Raw genomic sequence first — 15000 nt, forward strand, 5'->3', positions numbered from 1 at the left:
TACATACATATATATATATACACATTACACATACACAGTCTTTAAAGTCGAGAAACTTGCTGGGGTTGCCAGAATCCATGAAGTAAGAAAAATGAAAAACATTATTTGTACAAAATCTTAATTTATTTATCCATTCCTAAATAATTAAATGGGCAGGCTATTTTGTATCAGTGCAATACGCTGCTTGTTAAAACGGATGACTTCTGCTCTTACGTGCAAGTCTGCGTGGATATTATGACTAAAGTTTCTATTCAAGTTCTATTTAAATTTTAAATAGAAGAAATTTTTATTCAGTCGACAGAATATTATTCCGGAATAAATCAACTCAAACCTTAAATAACTTATAATATTTTGCTCTTCCATAAAAATATATCCTGTCAAAATTATACAAATTCAAATATGAACATGGTGCATAACAAAACCTGGAAATATAAAATTTGTTCTTTTCAGCAATAACAAATCAAATCATTCAGTTGTCTTTGCTCTTATGTCATTTTATCAGAGCTGGACGCCTGGCATCTTTTTTTGGCAAGAAGTTCGTTTATGTTTGGTGTGAGGTTCTGTGTTGTGGAGATTCTCAGGATGGACTGCAGGTGCTCATCAGTGAGGCGACTCCTGTGTGCTGTTTTGTTAGTCTTCATCACTGAGAAGAGCTTCTCACACAGATATGTGCTACCAAACATGCACAAGGTTCAAGCCGCGATGTAGACGGAGCTGGAGCATTTGCGGAATGGAGTGAATAAACTGTGCGGGCCCTGCAGTATCGTACTTTGCCTTCAGTGTGCCATTACAATGGAGCTCAATCACCTCCATGTGAATCTGCACAGGTGCAGTTTCCACATCAATGGCAAATGGGTTGTCAAACAACTCAAAATTCTTTTTTTGTTCTTGAAAGTCATCAAAGCGAAGTGCGAACTCAGCGCAGTCGCCAGTTTATCAGCAAAATCGCGTGATTTGGGAACACCGCTGTGTCGACTTGGTTCAACATTACTTGGCAAACAGGGAAAGTGGGGCAAGTTGCACTGGTGCATTTGTGTCTCCCATAAAAGTAGCTTCACTTGAAATCACTTTGTGATTTTGCACGGGTAAAAACGTCTGCTGAAGTGTCAGATTCTTCTTTAACTCTTCTGCTTTCTGTATCTTGTGCATTGCATTCAGGTCTTTCAGGTTATCTTGATGTTTTATCTCATAGTGCCGTCTTAGATTACATTCTGTAATTACAGCCACATTAGCTCCACAAATAAGACACACACGTTTACCGGCAATGTCAGTAAACACATACTCAGCCTCCCATAGGTTTTAAAGGCTCTATGTTCAGAATCACCTTTTTTCTTCGGCATCGTGTGGGCTAGCTTCGCAATAACTTGCAGCATCATAAGCTAGACTTGATTAACGGTAAGCGTTAAGCAAGGCAGCTGAAGCGCTGCATTATGGGATCTGTAGTTTATTGTGTTACCAGCGCTTCATCTCCCCGGGCCATTAATAACAATAATACAGTATATAAAATGATCTTGCGGGCCGGATTTAATTACACGCGGGGCCGGATGTGGCCCGTGGGCCTTGTTTGACACACATGGACTAAATAGAACTTGAAAAGATATATTTTTTCGAATGTGATCGCGCAATTCAGATCGAGTTGACACGCACTACAGTACATCGAGCCAGCGTGCTATTGTGGTTTTGCCTGCGTGCCTCAATAAGTTACCCTCCCCTCGCTCATACTTTTTTACCATTCATCTAATGAATACACGGAGTATGGCTTTACCAAAACAATCATTGATCACGAATAAAGTATCCATCTATACTAATAAAAGGCAAAGCCCTCACTCACTCACTCACTCACTCACTAATTCTCCAACTTCCCGTGTAGGTAGAAGGCTGAAATTTGGCAGGCTCATTCCTTACAGCTTACTTACAAAAGTTGGACAGGTTTCATTTCAAATTCTACGCCTAATGGTCATAACTGGAAGGTATTTTCTCCATTAACTGTAATGGAGTAGAGCTGCAAAGACGTAGGGGGCGGAGTTTCGTGTGACATCATCACGCCTCCCACGTAATCACGTGAACTGACTGTCAACGCAGTATGCGTAGAAAACCAGGAAGACCTACAAAAGCGCTTAAGAAAACATGCATTATATAATTGAGAAGGCAGCGAAACAATAAGAAGCGAGCGAGTGGCATATACTACCATATTCATGACTGCTGCTACCTCGGAAAGAAAGCAAGGTGTAAACCTAAACTTTAAATTAAGTTCATAGACAGGCTACGCTGGCGTTTCACATGCCCACAGGTAATGCGGGATACAAGTTTAATGAGAGGACGCAGGATATAAACGAGAGTTTTGATCACTTTGTAACTAAGTTAAAATTGTAGGTGAAGGGGTGTGCTTATGCAAATTCCGAGACTGTGTTTGTGGGGGATTGACAGTTAAGGCGGGTGGGGGAGTCACGTCATCATCTCCCCTCCCATTTACCTCAAGTTAATACACACGCTGTCTCTAGAGTTTCAACACACTGAATCCTCCAGGCACTACTTACAAAAGGTCACATTGACAAGCGTGTTACGCTATTTTTAAAATCTTTCCTTTTCTTAGCACAAGCACAGCTGAGAAGCTTCAATGCATGTGCTCCATAACGCGTTGAAAAATAATGCATTTAATCACACTTTGCATTACAAGCAAAGGGAGCTTTTGTCAATGCATGATTTCCTGGTACACCGATTACATTGATCAGCGCATCCCGATTCATTTTACCCTCGCACCACCTTAGTTTGAGAAGAAGTATGAAAAAATATGAGGTTAACACAGAAAAACAGATCACCAATTCAAGCTTTATGAATAATCGATTAAGCCATCAATAATTGTTTTGGTAAAGCCATCCTCCTTCCATTTTATAATTTTTCCGCCACTAGCCATGATTAAATGAACGGTAAAAAAGTAAGAGCGAAGCGAGGGTGACTTATTTAGGCAGGAATATATATGATAGCAACACTCATGACAATGTCAATCATGTTACGTTATTATTAAAATGTTTCCTTTTCTTTTCATTACTTCTTTAACACACTACTTCTCGCTGGCAGGCGGGTATTTTGCTATATATATATAATATATGAATGACCTCAAAGAGCGCTGAGACTTTTGATATCATGAGCGTGTCTGCAAAAGGGTCTCCTGCCCAGCAAAAGTCGAGCAGCCAGCTAGCATAGCTGTGCCGCCTTTGAGACGCTGACTGTGCTTCTGCCTTAAGTCAAAGTGAGCACTTTTAATTTTTTTCATCCCCCCTGAGCTATAGCCCAGACAAGTGCAAACACGGGACCCCTTTTCTACACCACGGCAAAATAATATTAAGGCGATTCACACTTTCTTTTGCACGATATCGATTATCAGGTCCTCAGCTCGGATTAGGAACACACGCACACGAGTGGAGGACTCACAGTGCCATCACAGCCGATTAATGGCGGGACGTCTCACCAGTCTACACAAGACCCACGACTGTCGCCAAAAGGCGATCATAACGTCAGCGAACACATCTCTCTATACTATATAAAAGAAAAAGGCAACTTTCCTTTCTTTACACCTTTTTTCCTTTTATCCCAAACCAAAGCCTTTCTCTCTTAACACGGCAGAGGACACAAAAATAATTTTCTTTAATTGCCGGTAAGGCACATTACCAGAGGCACAAATTTGAACGTTCACATAGAAAATGTAATTTCTATACCACAGCCGTCGTGTAGTAGCCTTTCAAAAGGGATCTACTACCGAGGGATGATCCATATACATTTTAGCTGCTGTTAGTTTTACCTGTTTTGTTACACAGTCTTTAAAATGTAGTTTACCCAAACCACTCCAGTAGTGCTCAATGTACCTGTACTTCTTAAACGTTAATGTTTTACTGTTTAATAACTTATAGACTATATTTCATTATTTTTCCCTTGCACTCAGTGACCAAAGCTATACACACACATATAGACACACCCTAACTATACATATATATATATATATATATATATATATATATATATATACACACACACATATATATAATTTGTGTGTGTAGATATGTATATAGATATGAAGATATGTATGTGTATATATATATATATATATATATATATATATGTATGTATGTGTGTATGTATATATATATATATATATATATGACAGCAGCAATCCAAGATGTGAGAAAACAGTAAAAGGAGGCGTGTCAGGCGTCGTGGTACATTTTCTGACGCAGCTACCGAAAACAACTTTTGTGACGCTGCCACCAAATACACAAAACAATTACATTGACAATCATGTTCGTTATTTTCAAAATGTTTCCTTTTCTTTCTCTTTCCTTCTTTAACACACTACCTCCGCTGCAGAGATAGAGAGAGAGAGAGAGAGATATATATATAGATAGAGGTATATAGATATATATATATATATATATATATATATATATATATAGATAGATAGAGGTATATAGATATATATATAGATAGATAGATAGATAGATAGATAGATAGAGGTATATAGATATATATATAGATAGATAGATAGAGGTATATAGATATATAGATAGATAGATAGAGGTATATATATATATATATATATATATATATATATATAGATAGAGATATATATATCTATAGATAGATATGAGAACAACATAGATGATAGATATGAGAACAACACTCATATCAATGACAAAACAATTACATTAACAATCATGTTACGTTATTTTTAAAATTTTTCCTTTTCTTTTTCGTACCTTCTTTAAAACACTCTTCTGGCCATACGCGGCCTTGGTATTCTGCTAGTTATTCACAAAGCTTCAATTGGTGATCTGTCTTTCTGCGTTAACCGCATATTTTTTCATACGTCTCAAACCAAGCGGATGTGAAGTTAAAATGAATAAAAATGCGTGCGTACATACTCCGTGCATCCCCTCTTGGGAATCAAGCCTCGGACGTCGCCACTAGAGGCGAAGCCTCTACTATTGCGCCACGGCGTGTGGTTTATCTATTTGAGCGTAGCAGTGTAATTCAGTTTTTGTTCAGCACTCTTTGGAACTGTTGCTTTTTGTCTGCACACTGCGTCAGTTCACGCGGAGCCGCTGAATATGGTTTTATATGTCACTCGCTCGCTTCTAATTGTTTCGTTGCCTTCTTAATTATATATTGCATGTTTTCTTAAGCGCTTTTTGGAGCTCTTCCTGGTTTTCTACGTACTGCGTAATTACGCGGGAGGCGTGATGATGTCACACGAAAATATTGCCATATTTCACCAATTATAAGGGAGAGGTCACATGCTGTACTGTATATGATACAATATCATCACTCATATTTCAAAATTGTTATTGTAGAGAGGGACTAGCCAAAGTCATGTGTGATAAAATTTCCTACTTTGTAGATTTCATATTGTTTGATAAGTTTGTGAAGCGACTCTACCTGTGACAGGTGTGAGTCTCTGGTAACATGAGATGCTGTTTAATAGTGCTTAAAAGGATTGCTTATTGTCTCATTAAGATAGGTCACTTAGCTGTTAACCTCAAGAAACACAGAATATTCTCTTTGTCTTCAAGGAGGATCTGTGTACCCCATTAGTCTTTACATTTTGTTCTTTCTTTTGCCAAATGTCTGTGCTGTTCAACGCACCTCTTTTTAACACTGAGGTGTTTAAATGCCATAATGCACTTGCTTTTATGAAAAGATATGAACTTTGGAAAATGAAACAAAGTAAATGCAAGTGAGCAAAAATCATTTACTGCTTTTTATTTTATGGCCATTGTTATTTGTCAATTCATGTCTCTGTTGTCATTATGATAATGCTCATTTCAGGTCCCAAGACGGTACCAATTTTCTTATTTGGGTCCTCAAATAAAAGTTTAAGAAGCATAATATAGACAATAATTTTTTACTCTGAATTGTAATATTCAAAGACAGATCTATCACATGCTATTATGGCTATGTTATACTAATGGAAAAAATATAAACTGTGACAAACCTACATAAACAAACAAGCCAAAACATTTTCCTTTTTAAATAAGGGCAAGAGCTTTTTTGTTAAGTATTTATTGAATTTACATATTTCTACTTAAGTACATTTTTATGTGTCAATCAGATTGGAAGAGAATCCCAAGTACAGATCACTACTTTACAGCTTTGGTTTTAAATTCCATGGGGTACATAGTTTTCAGAAGCACTACAGCATACTACATTTATAATATTCATGTGAATCATAAGATAGAAAGAACTGGTGTCATTCAGATTAAAAAGTTTTGATCCTGAACCTTAACATAGTATACCATCTTCTTTTGTACATAGAGATTAACTCCTGCATACTAAAATATATGCACTACAACGTTGTACCATTTATGGCTATTATGTGCAGATACAAATAAACACAGATACTTGAAACAGCAGTGTCAATTTCTAACCATAGAGAAACAAAACCACCGATCGTCATGTAACAGAAGTCCCTTCATACATCAGTCCAAAGACTGGCTACATAATTCCAAATGTCTTGGCAGGGTCTCTCTCTAATATGACCCAAATTCTGTCCGGCATTTTACTTGCCACCGCGAAGCCGACTATGACTAAGAATACAGGGCACAAGAGATCTAAAACACAAAGGTTTAGTTATGGGATAAAATTTTAAAAAAATCATTCCTAAACATGACCAAGGTCTATGTACACTGTATGGCCAGATTATTCAAGTCTTTAAGTGAAGCATAATTGTATGTTAAGTAAATTAAGCAGCTTGCGATTTTCAACTAGGAGACACCTGATCATTTCGTAGATGGCGAAGAATCCAACATACAACACTATGACCTAGAGATTAAACAGCAATCAAAAAAAATGGAATCATGATAATTCTTCAACACGAAAGAAATTCAAGTTGATGCTGGCAGGATTATGTGCCAGTTGTTTCAGGCTGAGTGTGCAGTCCATATGGATTAAATGTCTCAATATGGCTTGGTAAAATTAAATATTATCCCTACCAAACACAGTATAGAATAAGAAATGTCATACCATCAGTGACAAGCTTGATTCCCTTGTCTGTGGCAGTGTCTGGCTCGGCAAGAAGTACTTCCTGGAGAGGAGATTCACTTTCAGTGACAGAGGACTGCAAACTTGGGCCCTGACTAACTAACACTGTGGATGGGGATGGGGGTGATGGCTCTGGAGACTTCCTGTCACTGTCTGCAGCCTCAGGTAGATCTGAAAAATCACAGTAATAAAAACAACACACAAAGAATGTTCAAGAAGTGAGCTATAATGAAACTAAAGTATATCTGATCAGGTGACAGAGAATCTGAAAAAACAAGAGTATAATCTACATTTTTCCACTTAGGAGATATTTCATAGTGGATGATATTAAATTATCTGAACACTGTAACACAATACAAAGGATTCTTCAAAATAGACTGACACTGACAGCTACCATGGACAAACAGTACTAAAAAAAAACAAACAGTAGTTTTAAAAAAAAAAAAAAATTATACCTTTCTCTGATGAATCTTTTTGCTCAGTTTCAAGGCCAAATTCCTGGGGATCTTTAAACCCATCTGCCTTCTCTTCTTCTTCTTCCTCTACACCCTGGAACTCTAGTTCCTGCTCTTCTGGAATGGGATCTTTTGAGGTCTTCTGAAAAATAATAAAGATAATTAGTAAAAGAGTCATCGAATGTTTTAAATAATGTTAATGATGTCTCATGATTTCCAATGAAATAATGGAACACAAGGCAATGCAGAGATTAACTATGGATACAAATCAACCAATAAGATGTAGTGAAAACCTAACAATTATTTTGTGTAATGTATTGCACCTTGAGTGACATAAAGGCCCCAGAGGAATCAAACGTGCCCATCTCATCATCTTCATCATCCATGCACCATTCAGGTAGGCCATCCTTGTCATCTTCAAAGCTGTCGCTGTTTGACCGCAACCGTCTGCCTCCCCGTTCATCTCCATGCTCCCGGAAATCAAAGTCAAACTTGCGCCGTCGCTCTCCCCCATGCTCACGCCAGCCAGCAGAGCGAGGTCCACCCTCTAGAAGGAAATAATTTATTGTGCACATTTTCACAGAAGCAAAATTCCACATTAAAATTGCCTTTACAACTAACAGAGTAACACAATTTAAGAAAACCAATAACTAAAAAGATGCATGCTGAAAACATACCTTCCCTCCTGACTCCAGCAAGTCTCCAGCTGCCACCCCCTTCATTGCCATCATCTTCCTCATGCTCTTCCCGGAGAGTCCGCCAATTCTCGCTGTCTGACCGTGGATATTCTTTACGAGCACTAGGGCCAGCCTCATCAAAGTTAGTGCGACCTGCTGTGATGACAACCATAAAGACAAATTCTTGTGTTACTATTAATAAAACTCTTGGCTTTGTATAAATGCCAAATATTTTGGTGACCTTTAAAATGAGTAATTTATTTTGAAAGACAGAAAGTTTGAAGTAGTAACTTTTGACTAAAACAAACCGGTAAGAATAACAGGATTGATACTGAAAATGGATTTAGTTCAAAGAACAAATCCACCTTTGCAGCTTAGGCTCCCTTCAGTTATTCACCAAACAATAAATAAAAACAGTCAAAGAGTAAATAAGGTAAACAAGTACAATTTATGGATACACTTAAAACACTGCAACCCCAAAGCTTATGCTCAGTTGATGCCCCTTTTTTTTTTTAATTCATTTTATAATCAGTTATATTTTCTTGCCTGTTATTTATTGGCTACAGTTTGTAGTGAATTGTTTAAATATATACTTGCAAAAAAAAATAAAATAAATAAATAAATAAAAAATAAACTTCTGTGTATTCTATAGACTACTGTTGGTGAAACGATAGGCACTGTTAAAAATCTGTAGTTTGTCTAAATGAAACACAAAACACACTAAACTGATAAAATGAAAGATAGGATAGTAAAAGTACAAAACTACCTTTTTTATAAGTACTACTGTTTACATGATTGTATAGTTGTGACAAATTCAAAGTAGGAGCCTTTAACTGGATGCATGGGTTGGTCCTTAAGTCTCTAATACATGGATAACTATAATCAGGTTTATATTAAGAAAGAAAAGAGAGAAAAACTAATGCATTTTAGGTATTTATGCACAAGGTGTCCTGTTGGTGGCACACAGCCAAATTTCAAAATTGTTTTTGTACGTTGCAGTAAACTTTTAAGATAATCAGAAGCAATAATGGTATTTATACCTACCTGAAGATTCAATTGTCAAATAAATAATAAGTTTCCATGTGTCAGCTTGTGATTGTGATTTGTACGTGTATACCTTGAGGCAAGAAGCAAATCACAACTGAGTGAATCTGCTTTTAACAAAGACATAACCTACTTCAAGCCACATACAGTGAAAGGCTCATTATGATTGGATAGCCGAGTTTCAGCCCATTTAGTTAAGCTGTCTACGATTATTTATATTAAATGTCACAACTGCATGCATAAGACAAGAAATAAATCGCTACTGCAACAGCTCATCTTTATTCATCGTTACACACAAACCTTGGAGCAAGATTCTCATCACAGCTTGGACTGTACTGAGAATGACGCATTTGATTTAGGGTCTGATTTGTCAGCACTGCCTACAGTATAAATTTGAAGCATTATTTGCAGGCAGTTTCCTTTAGCATACTTTAGGCAGTGTGGTGTAGTTGTTAAAGCTTTGTACTTCAAACCCTGAGGCTGTGGGTTCAAATCTTGCTACTAACACTTTGTGATGATGAGCAAGTCACTTGACCTACCTGTGCTCCAACTGGAAAACCAAAAGAAATGTAACCAATTGTATCAATTGTTGCATGTCGTCTTGTATGTAAGCCAAACAAAAAAATGTGAGTGCTGTTGCACTGTACTTGTGCCTCTTCCCTATAGGGAAACAATAATGGATCTATACACCAGTTTTCAAAGCAACTCTTCTCGACTGCAAAAACCTACCTCCATCTCTTCTTTTTTCAAACCGTCTTTCTCCTCTGAGTGGTTAGATAAAAAAAAAAAAAAAAAATTAATTCCAATCTTAAAAATGGCAAAAGTAACCAACCAAATAAATATTTTCGCTTAGGGCAGATATGTGAAATTGAAATTTATTTACAATTAACATGATATATTCATACCAGAATAACATCTATTTAGGCATAACTGAACACAAGGCAGGCCAAAGGCTTTGACAGGGCAGCAAACCCGATAACAAATCTCCTGGAATGTTGAAGTAAAAAACCATAGTACTTACGAAAATTTCAAAGCAGACACAACAAAAACATTTGTCTTTTATGTGATACAAGGATGCGATCAGGCAAGAGCCATTCCCACAGACTCAACGTTTGAGACTATAAAGGTAGAAAGGCACCTCTGCAAAACAAATGCATCCTAGACAGCTGACAAAACTGCCTACCCTTGCTATTCAGTTTCACACCCTTGTGTGAATATAATAAACTCAATGAATGGATAGCAGTAGGCAAATCTAAAAAGGATGAAATACCTTCTCTCAACATGTTACAGTTTTAAAGTACCTGTCATCCCAGCTCTGGCTTCTGTGGATTTCCCGTCCACTGCGGCCAAAGCCAACTTCACCATCTTCAATACTTCTTTGGTAGAAACCGCTGTCTCCACGCCCTCGACCTGAAAGATATAAAATCCTGATATATAGTATCTACCATTCAGAGAAATTCGTATGGCAACAGTATTGCTTCAACCAGCTTGTAGACCACACCTCTGCCTCTATTGCTGCCTCGCCCTCTGGTCACTCCAGTTGGAACAGCTCCAGCTCCCTTCCCCATTAACCTGAGCACAGCCACACTGTTCACAGACATGGAAAAGTTCCTCTGTAAGAGATAAAGTATACTGATAAAACTGAACACAAATAATTGCTTATATTAATTTCAACAAAGTAATTGGGATAAGGAGTAGAAACAATGCAGTGCCAAACAGAAAACTGACATCCCAATTTAACCTTGGTTCCTTGAATCCTATTTCCTAGTCATTCAAGTGTCACTGGCAATGTCACATGAGTCAAGCAGCTATCTTGATACAAATGGAGATGGGACTCACCAATTCATGAATACTCCACTTACAGGAGGTTACAGTGCAGCAGCATGTCAGGATTTCATTATATTTCTTCTACTTCATTAATCTTCATAAACAACTTAGCACACATTACTTTATGTAATATCACAATTTTTTTACATATTTATCTTAAGGGCCATCTTCAACCTATTAGGACAGCTATGAAATCAGAAATCCCAATATGTAGTTACCACTTAAACAATCCAAGGTATTTCTTTTTCTAGGATTCCGTTTTTGAATAATTTCTCTTCTACCTCTTATTTTTCTACTGCTGGATATATCTCCATAATATTTTTTTTGTAAAACTCTTCAAATTAGGCACTATTGCAGCAAAATTAAAAACTTAACCAATTCTTTTCTCCATAACCTCTTTTTACAATTAAGTATTGTTTAGGATTAAAATGTGTTCAGTACCACTATCTACCAGTGGATAACTACAATTTGGTTAATGGAGGACTGGATGTCTGTGGTGTTGGTAACTTTTGTTTGTTTCAAGATGCTGGTAAATAGAAAGGTCAACGATAAACCCAATACAGTGTTCATGTTATTTTCAATTTTAATTAATTTTTAAATGCCCATTATGTCCTGATTATCCCAGTATAACACATATTTATGAATTAATATTATAACTTCTCTATTCATAGCTGGGCTGAGCAGGTATTTTATTCCAATCTCTTTTAAGCCAAGACTAATATTTAATACTAGCCAGCCCACGACGTACTGCACGCCGCACAATCAAGCCGGTTTTTTAATGATTTTTAAGCACAGGGAGAAAATTAACATTTGAAAAATCTGTAATGTAATAAATCAGCAAGAAAAGCAACATTGTAACAATGCACGGAACGAACCAACACACAATCGTCAGTGACTGAAAACTGATGGACCGCCATCGGTCATGTGCCCACCTCCAACTCGTCACTTGAGTCGTTGTAGTCTTTGCACAGTCCAGATGCACCTGTGACTCATGTAGACTTTCCGTGTTCCTGCAGCAGTTTCTAAGAAGACGCATGTTTGTCACGGATGTGAATTGCTGTATGTAGCGTGTAAAACAGTTTGCAATGGTGCACGCAGTCATGTGTCGTAACCGAAAACTCGGTTTATAAAGACTGCTTACTTCATTGTGTTTTAACCTCAGTTGTAAAGGATTGTTTTAAGGATCCCATGGGATATCCCTCGCAAACCATGTTACACACTGCATATGGTGATTCACCTCCGGCGTGGCTCCTTCCTGCATGCGCCATAGGTGTCTTACTTGTCGGCGGCTTAGTGAATCCACGTCCCTTCCGGCGTGCTTTCCATGGGTGTCTTGCCTTAGTGAATTATATATATAGATTTTAACTTCACCATGTGAAGATGCGATACCACATTTTTGTAATTTGATTGATGTTCATGATTTCTATTATCCAAACTTACATACTTTTAAGATTTCTCAATTTTTGGAGTTTCTCCATATTGGATTTCATAATCCTTATGCAGGGTACACTGCATTTAAAGATGCGTTTCACTTTAACTGAACATTTCATTCAAAAAAAATGGTCAGAACAACATTTAATAACATTTAATGCCTCACGGTTAAAACACTGATTGGATGATTAGCTACATATTAAAACAACAAACACTGCAGTGCAATATCTACAGCAGTCAATGTGGCAGAGATAAAGTTTTACACTCATTTGTGCACAAAAAGAAAAGAGCAGGATATTCCAGATGTGAGTGACATTCGATACTATATACTACTCGTATAGCATATTTTAATCTTTTGAGGCAAAAAGCTTAATTAGCATGTTATTTTTTTATAGAAACCCACTATGAAAATGCAAGCACACAAATATGCTTGGTTATAAAAGTTATTTTTGTTTTTTAAATATTACTTCATTTCGCATTGTGATGTACTGGGATTAGGTGCATCCTAATGTGAATTTTGTGGACAACTGCCATTGGAAATAGTCTGTAGAGAAAAATATATAAATAATGCTACTACTTTAAAAACTACCTGTTCTTCTTCTGTTAATGGTACCAGAGCAAGAGGTTGTAAGGGATCCTCCTGGAGTATAGCAGCAAACTCCTTATCCCGCATCTCATCAGGAAACTGCAGAGTAAAAGAGTTTTATATTTAATGATTACCAGCAGAGGAAATAATTTAATTATACCAATGTTCTACGAACACGCCTGACAACTATGCAAGGGTTAGGGTTGGACAAAAATACCCCAAAATTCCCCACATTAAAAAAGTAAACATACACATGTGATTTTCAATTCAAGCCTTAGTAGACCAATATCCAAAAAGCATTAGAAAAGGATGAATAAAGATGGCGTAAACAAACACCACAATTTGATAAAACAGTCTGTACAACTAAGAGATCACTAGGAGATGAAACAAACAAGCTTTTTTCTTACCTTATTTTCTTTTACATAAAGTGCTAACATTTCCTCTCTTCCATATCGATACTCCGCTAGCTTGTACTTTGGCATTGCAGGAGAGGGAGGTGGGGACGTAACGCTCCCTCCACTGGAGAGTGCGCGGAGCCTAAAGACAGACAAAGGTGGGGAGAAGCAATAATGAAACCCAAACAAAAAAAAGAACACCACCACAAACAGTCTGAAATTATGTGCCAATGGTTAAGGACTACACCATTATCAGTAACCTTGTAGTTTAATTCATTCTGATGTACACAGTGGGAGTGAATCATTTTTACTTTCAACCACCAGGCATTAGAAATACAAGTCTGCTGACCCAACTGCTTCTTTCAAAGCCCTTTTAAAAAGTTTTTTTTCCCAATGTTACAGGCATCTGTTTTAACTGCATTATCTGTTTTTAACTTTGTAACAGCATACTGTATATCGAAGGGTGTTTATGGTGAATATTTATGGTGAAACTTAATTCAGTTTTTTTAGTTCAGTCCTAGGTCATTCCAAGCAAACATACAGCCAGACACATCCTTACTTTGTTCAGTCTAACGCATTACACGAGTAGTGAATTATTTGAACAACTGTTCTGAATCACATAAACTTGGGCATATATCATCAACTAACTGAAATACCCAGTGTTGCCTTGGAGGAAAATAGTGTTTTGGTTTTTTTTTTTAATTGAGAAAACCATAATTAAAACAAATAACTTTAAAAATAAAAACAAATGAAACAATAAAGACTCAGAAATGTGCTTGTTTTGAGGCCTTGTATGTATATGTTATCATCCAGCTGATGCTAGAAAACAGCCAACTCTAATTTCAAAAGCAACAGGAGAGCGGTGCTGCTTAAACAAAGAATGCTGGCAGTCGCGTGCTATATACTAACTGTGTAAGCAGCACGGGATCCGAGAAAGTATTGAAATCATCAGAACTACCCTGGGCATCTCTCTGCTATGAGGATTCGTGTTGCCGACGTGCTCACATAGTTTGTGCATTAGCAGCTAAGCGACTGTCTTTCTTCGGAGGTTTCCTTTTGCCGCTGGTGTGCTGGCCTCTCTTCCGGGCCAGACAGTCACACACACTTGCACGCGAAGAACTCCAATTTCAAAAGCAACAGGGGCGTGCGGTGTTGGTGCTCAAACAAATGCTGGCAGTCACCTCCATTATGCCCTCTGGTGGTCGGAGTGTCAACTGGATGATAACATGCATACATGAGCACAAGATCAAAAACCCAGAGAGAGAGATATATATCTATATATAGATCAAGATCTAGATAGATATATATAGATATATAGATAGTTATATCTATACTAATAAAGGGCAAAGCCCTCACTGACTCACTCACTAATTCTCCAACTTCCCGTGTAGGTAGAAGGCTGAAATTTGGCCGGCTTATTCTTTACAACTCACTTACAAAAGTTAAGCAGGTTTCATTTCGAAATTCTACACTTAACGGTCATAACGGTCGATAACGCCGCATAACGTCCGCCATGTTGAACTTTCTTATTTAAGGCCACATCTTCATGCAGG

The 15000-nt window shown here is 37.3% G+C and overlaps 1 protein-coding gene across 4 annotated transcripts in view; it reads right to left on the reverse strand.

Moving 5' to 3' along the window:
• The window catches only part of LOC120525088 (GRB10-interacting GYF protein 1-like), a 116818-nt gene that overhangs the window by 72295 nt on the left and 29523 nt on the right, over positions 1-15000 (reverse strand). For 3 of the 4 annotated variants that reach the window (XM_039747077.1, XM_039747078.1, XM_039747074.1), the window contains exons 3-11: positions 13460-13589; positions 13056-13151; positions 10710-10821; positions 10510-10618; positions 9938-9972; positions 8165-8320; positions 7811-8034; positions 7488-7629; positions 7015-7203 (exon numbers count right to left, since the gene is read on the reverse strand). In XM_039747077.1, coding sequence (XP_039603011.1) covers positions 7015-7203; positions 7488-7629; positions 7811-8034; positions 8165-8320; positions 9938-9972; positions 10510-10618; positions 10710-10821; positions 13056-13151; positions 13460-13589 — 1193 coding nt within the window. The remainder of the gene's footprint in view (positions 1-7014; positions 7204-7487; positions 7630-7810; positions 8035-8164; positions 8321-9937; positions 9973-10509; positions 10619-10709; positions 10822-13055; positions 13152-13459; positions 13590-15000) is intronic. The other variant, XM_039747076.1, reaches the window with a different exon arrangement.

Source organism: Polypterus senegalus, chromosome 3 (assembly GCF_016835505.1).
Source record: "Polypterus senegalus isolate Bchr_013 chromosome 3, ASM1683550v1, whole genome shotgun sequence".
In the NCBI taxonomy this organism is placed as follows: Eukaryota; Metazoa; Chordata; class Cladistia; order Polypteriformes; family Polypteridae; genus Polypterus; species Polypterus senegalus.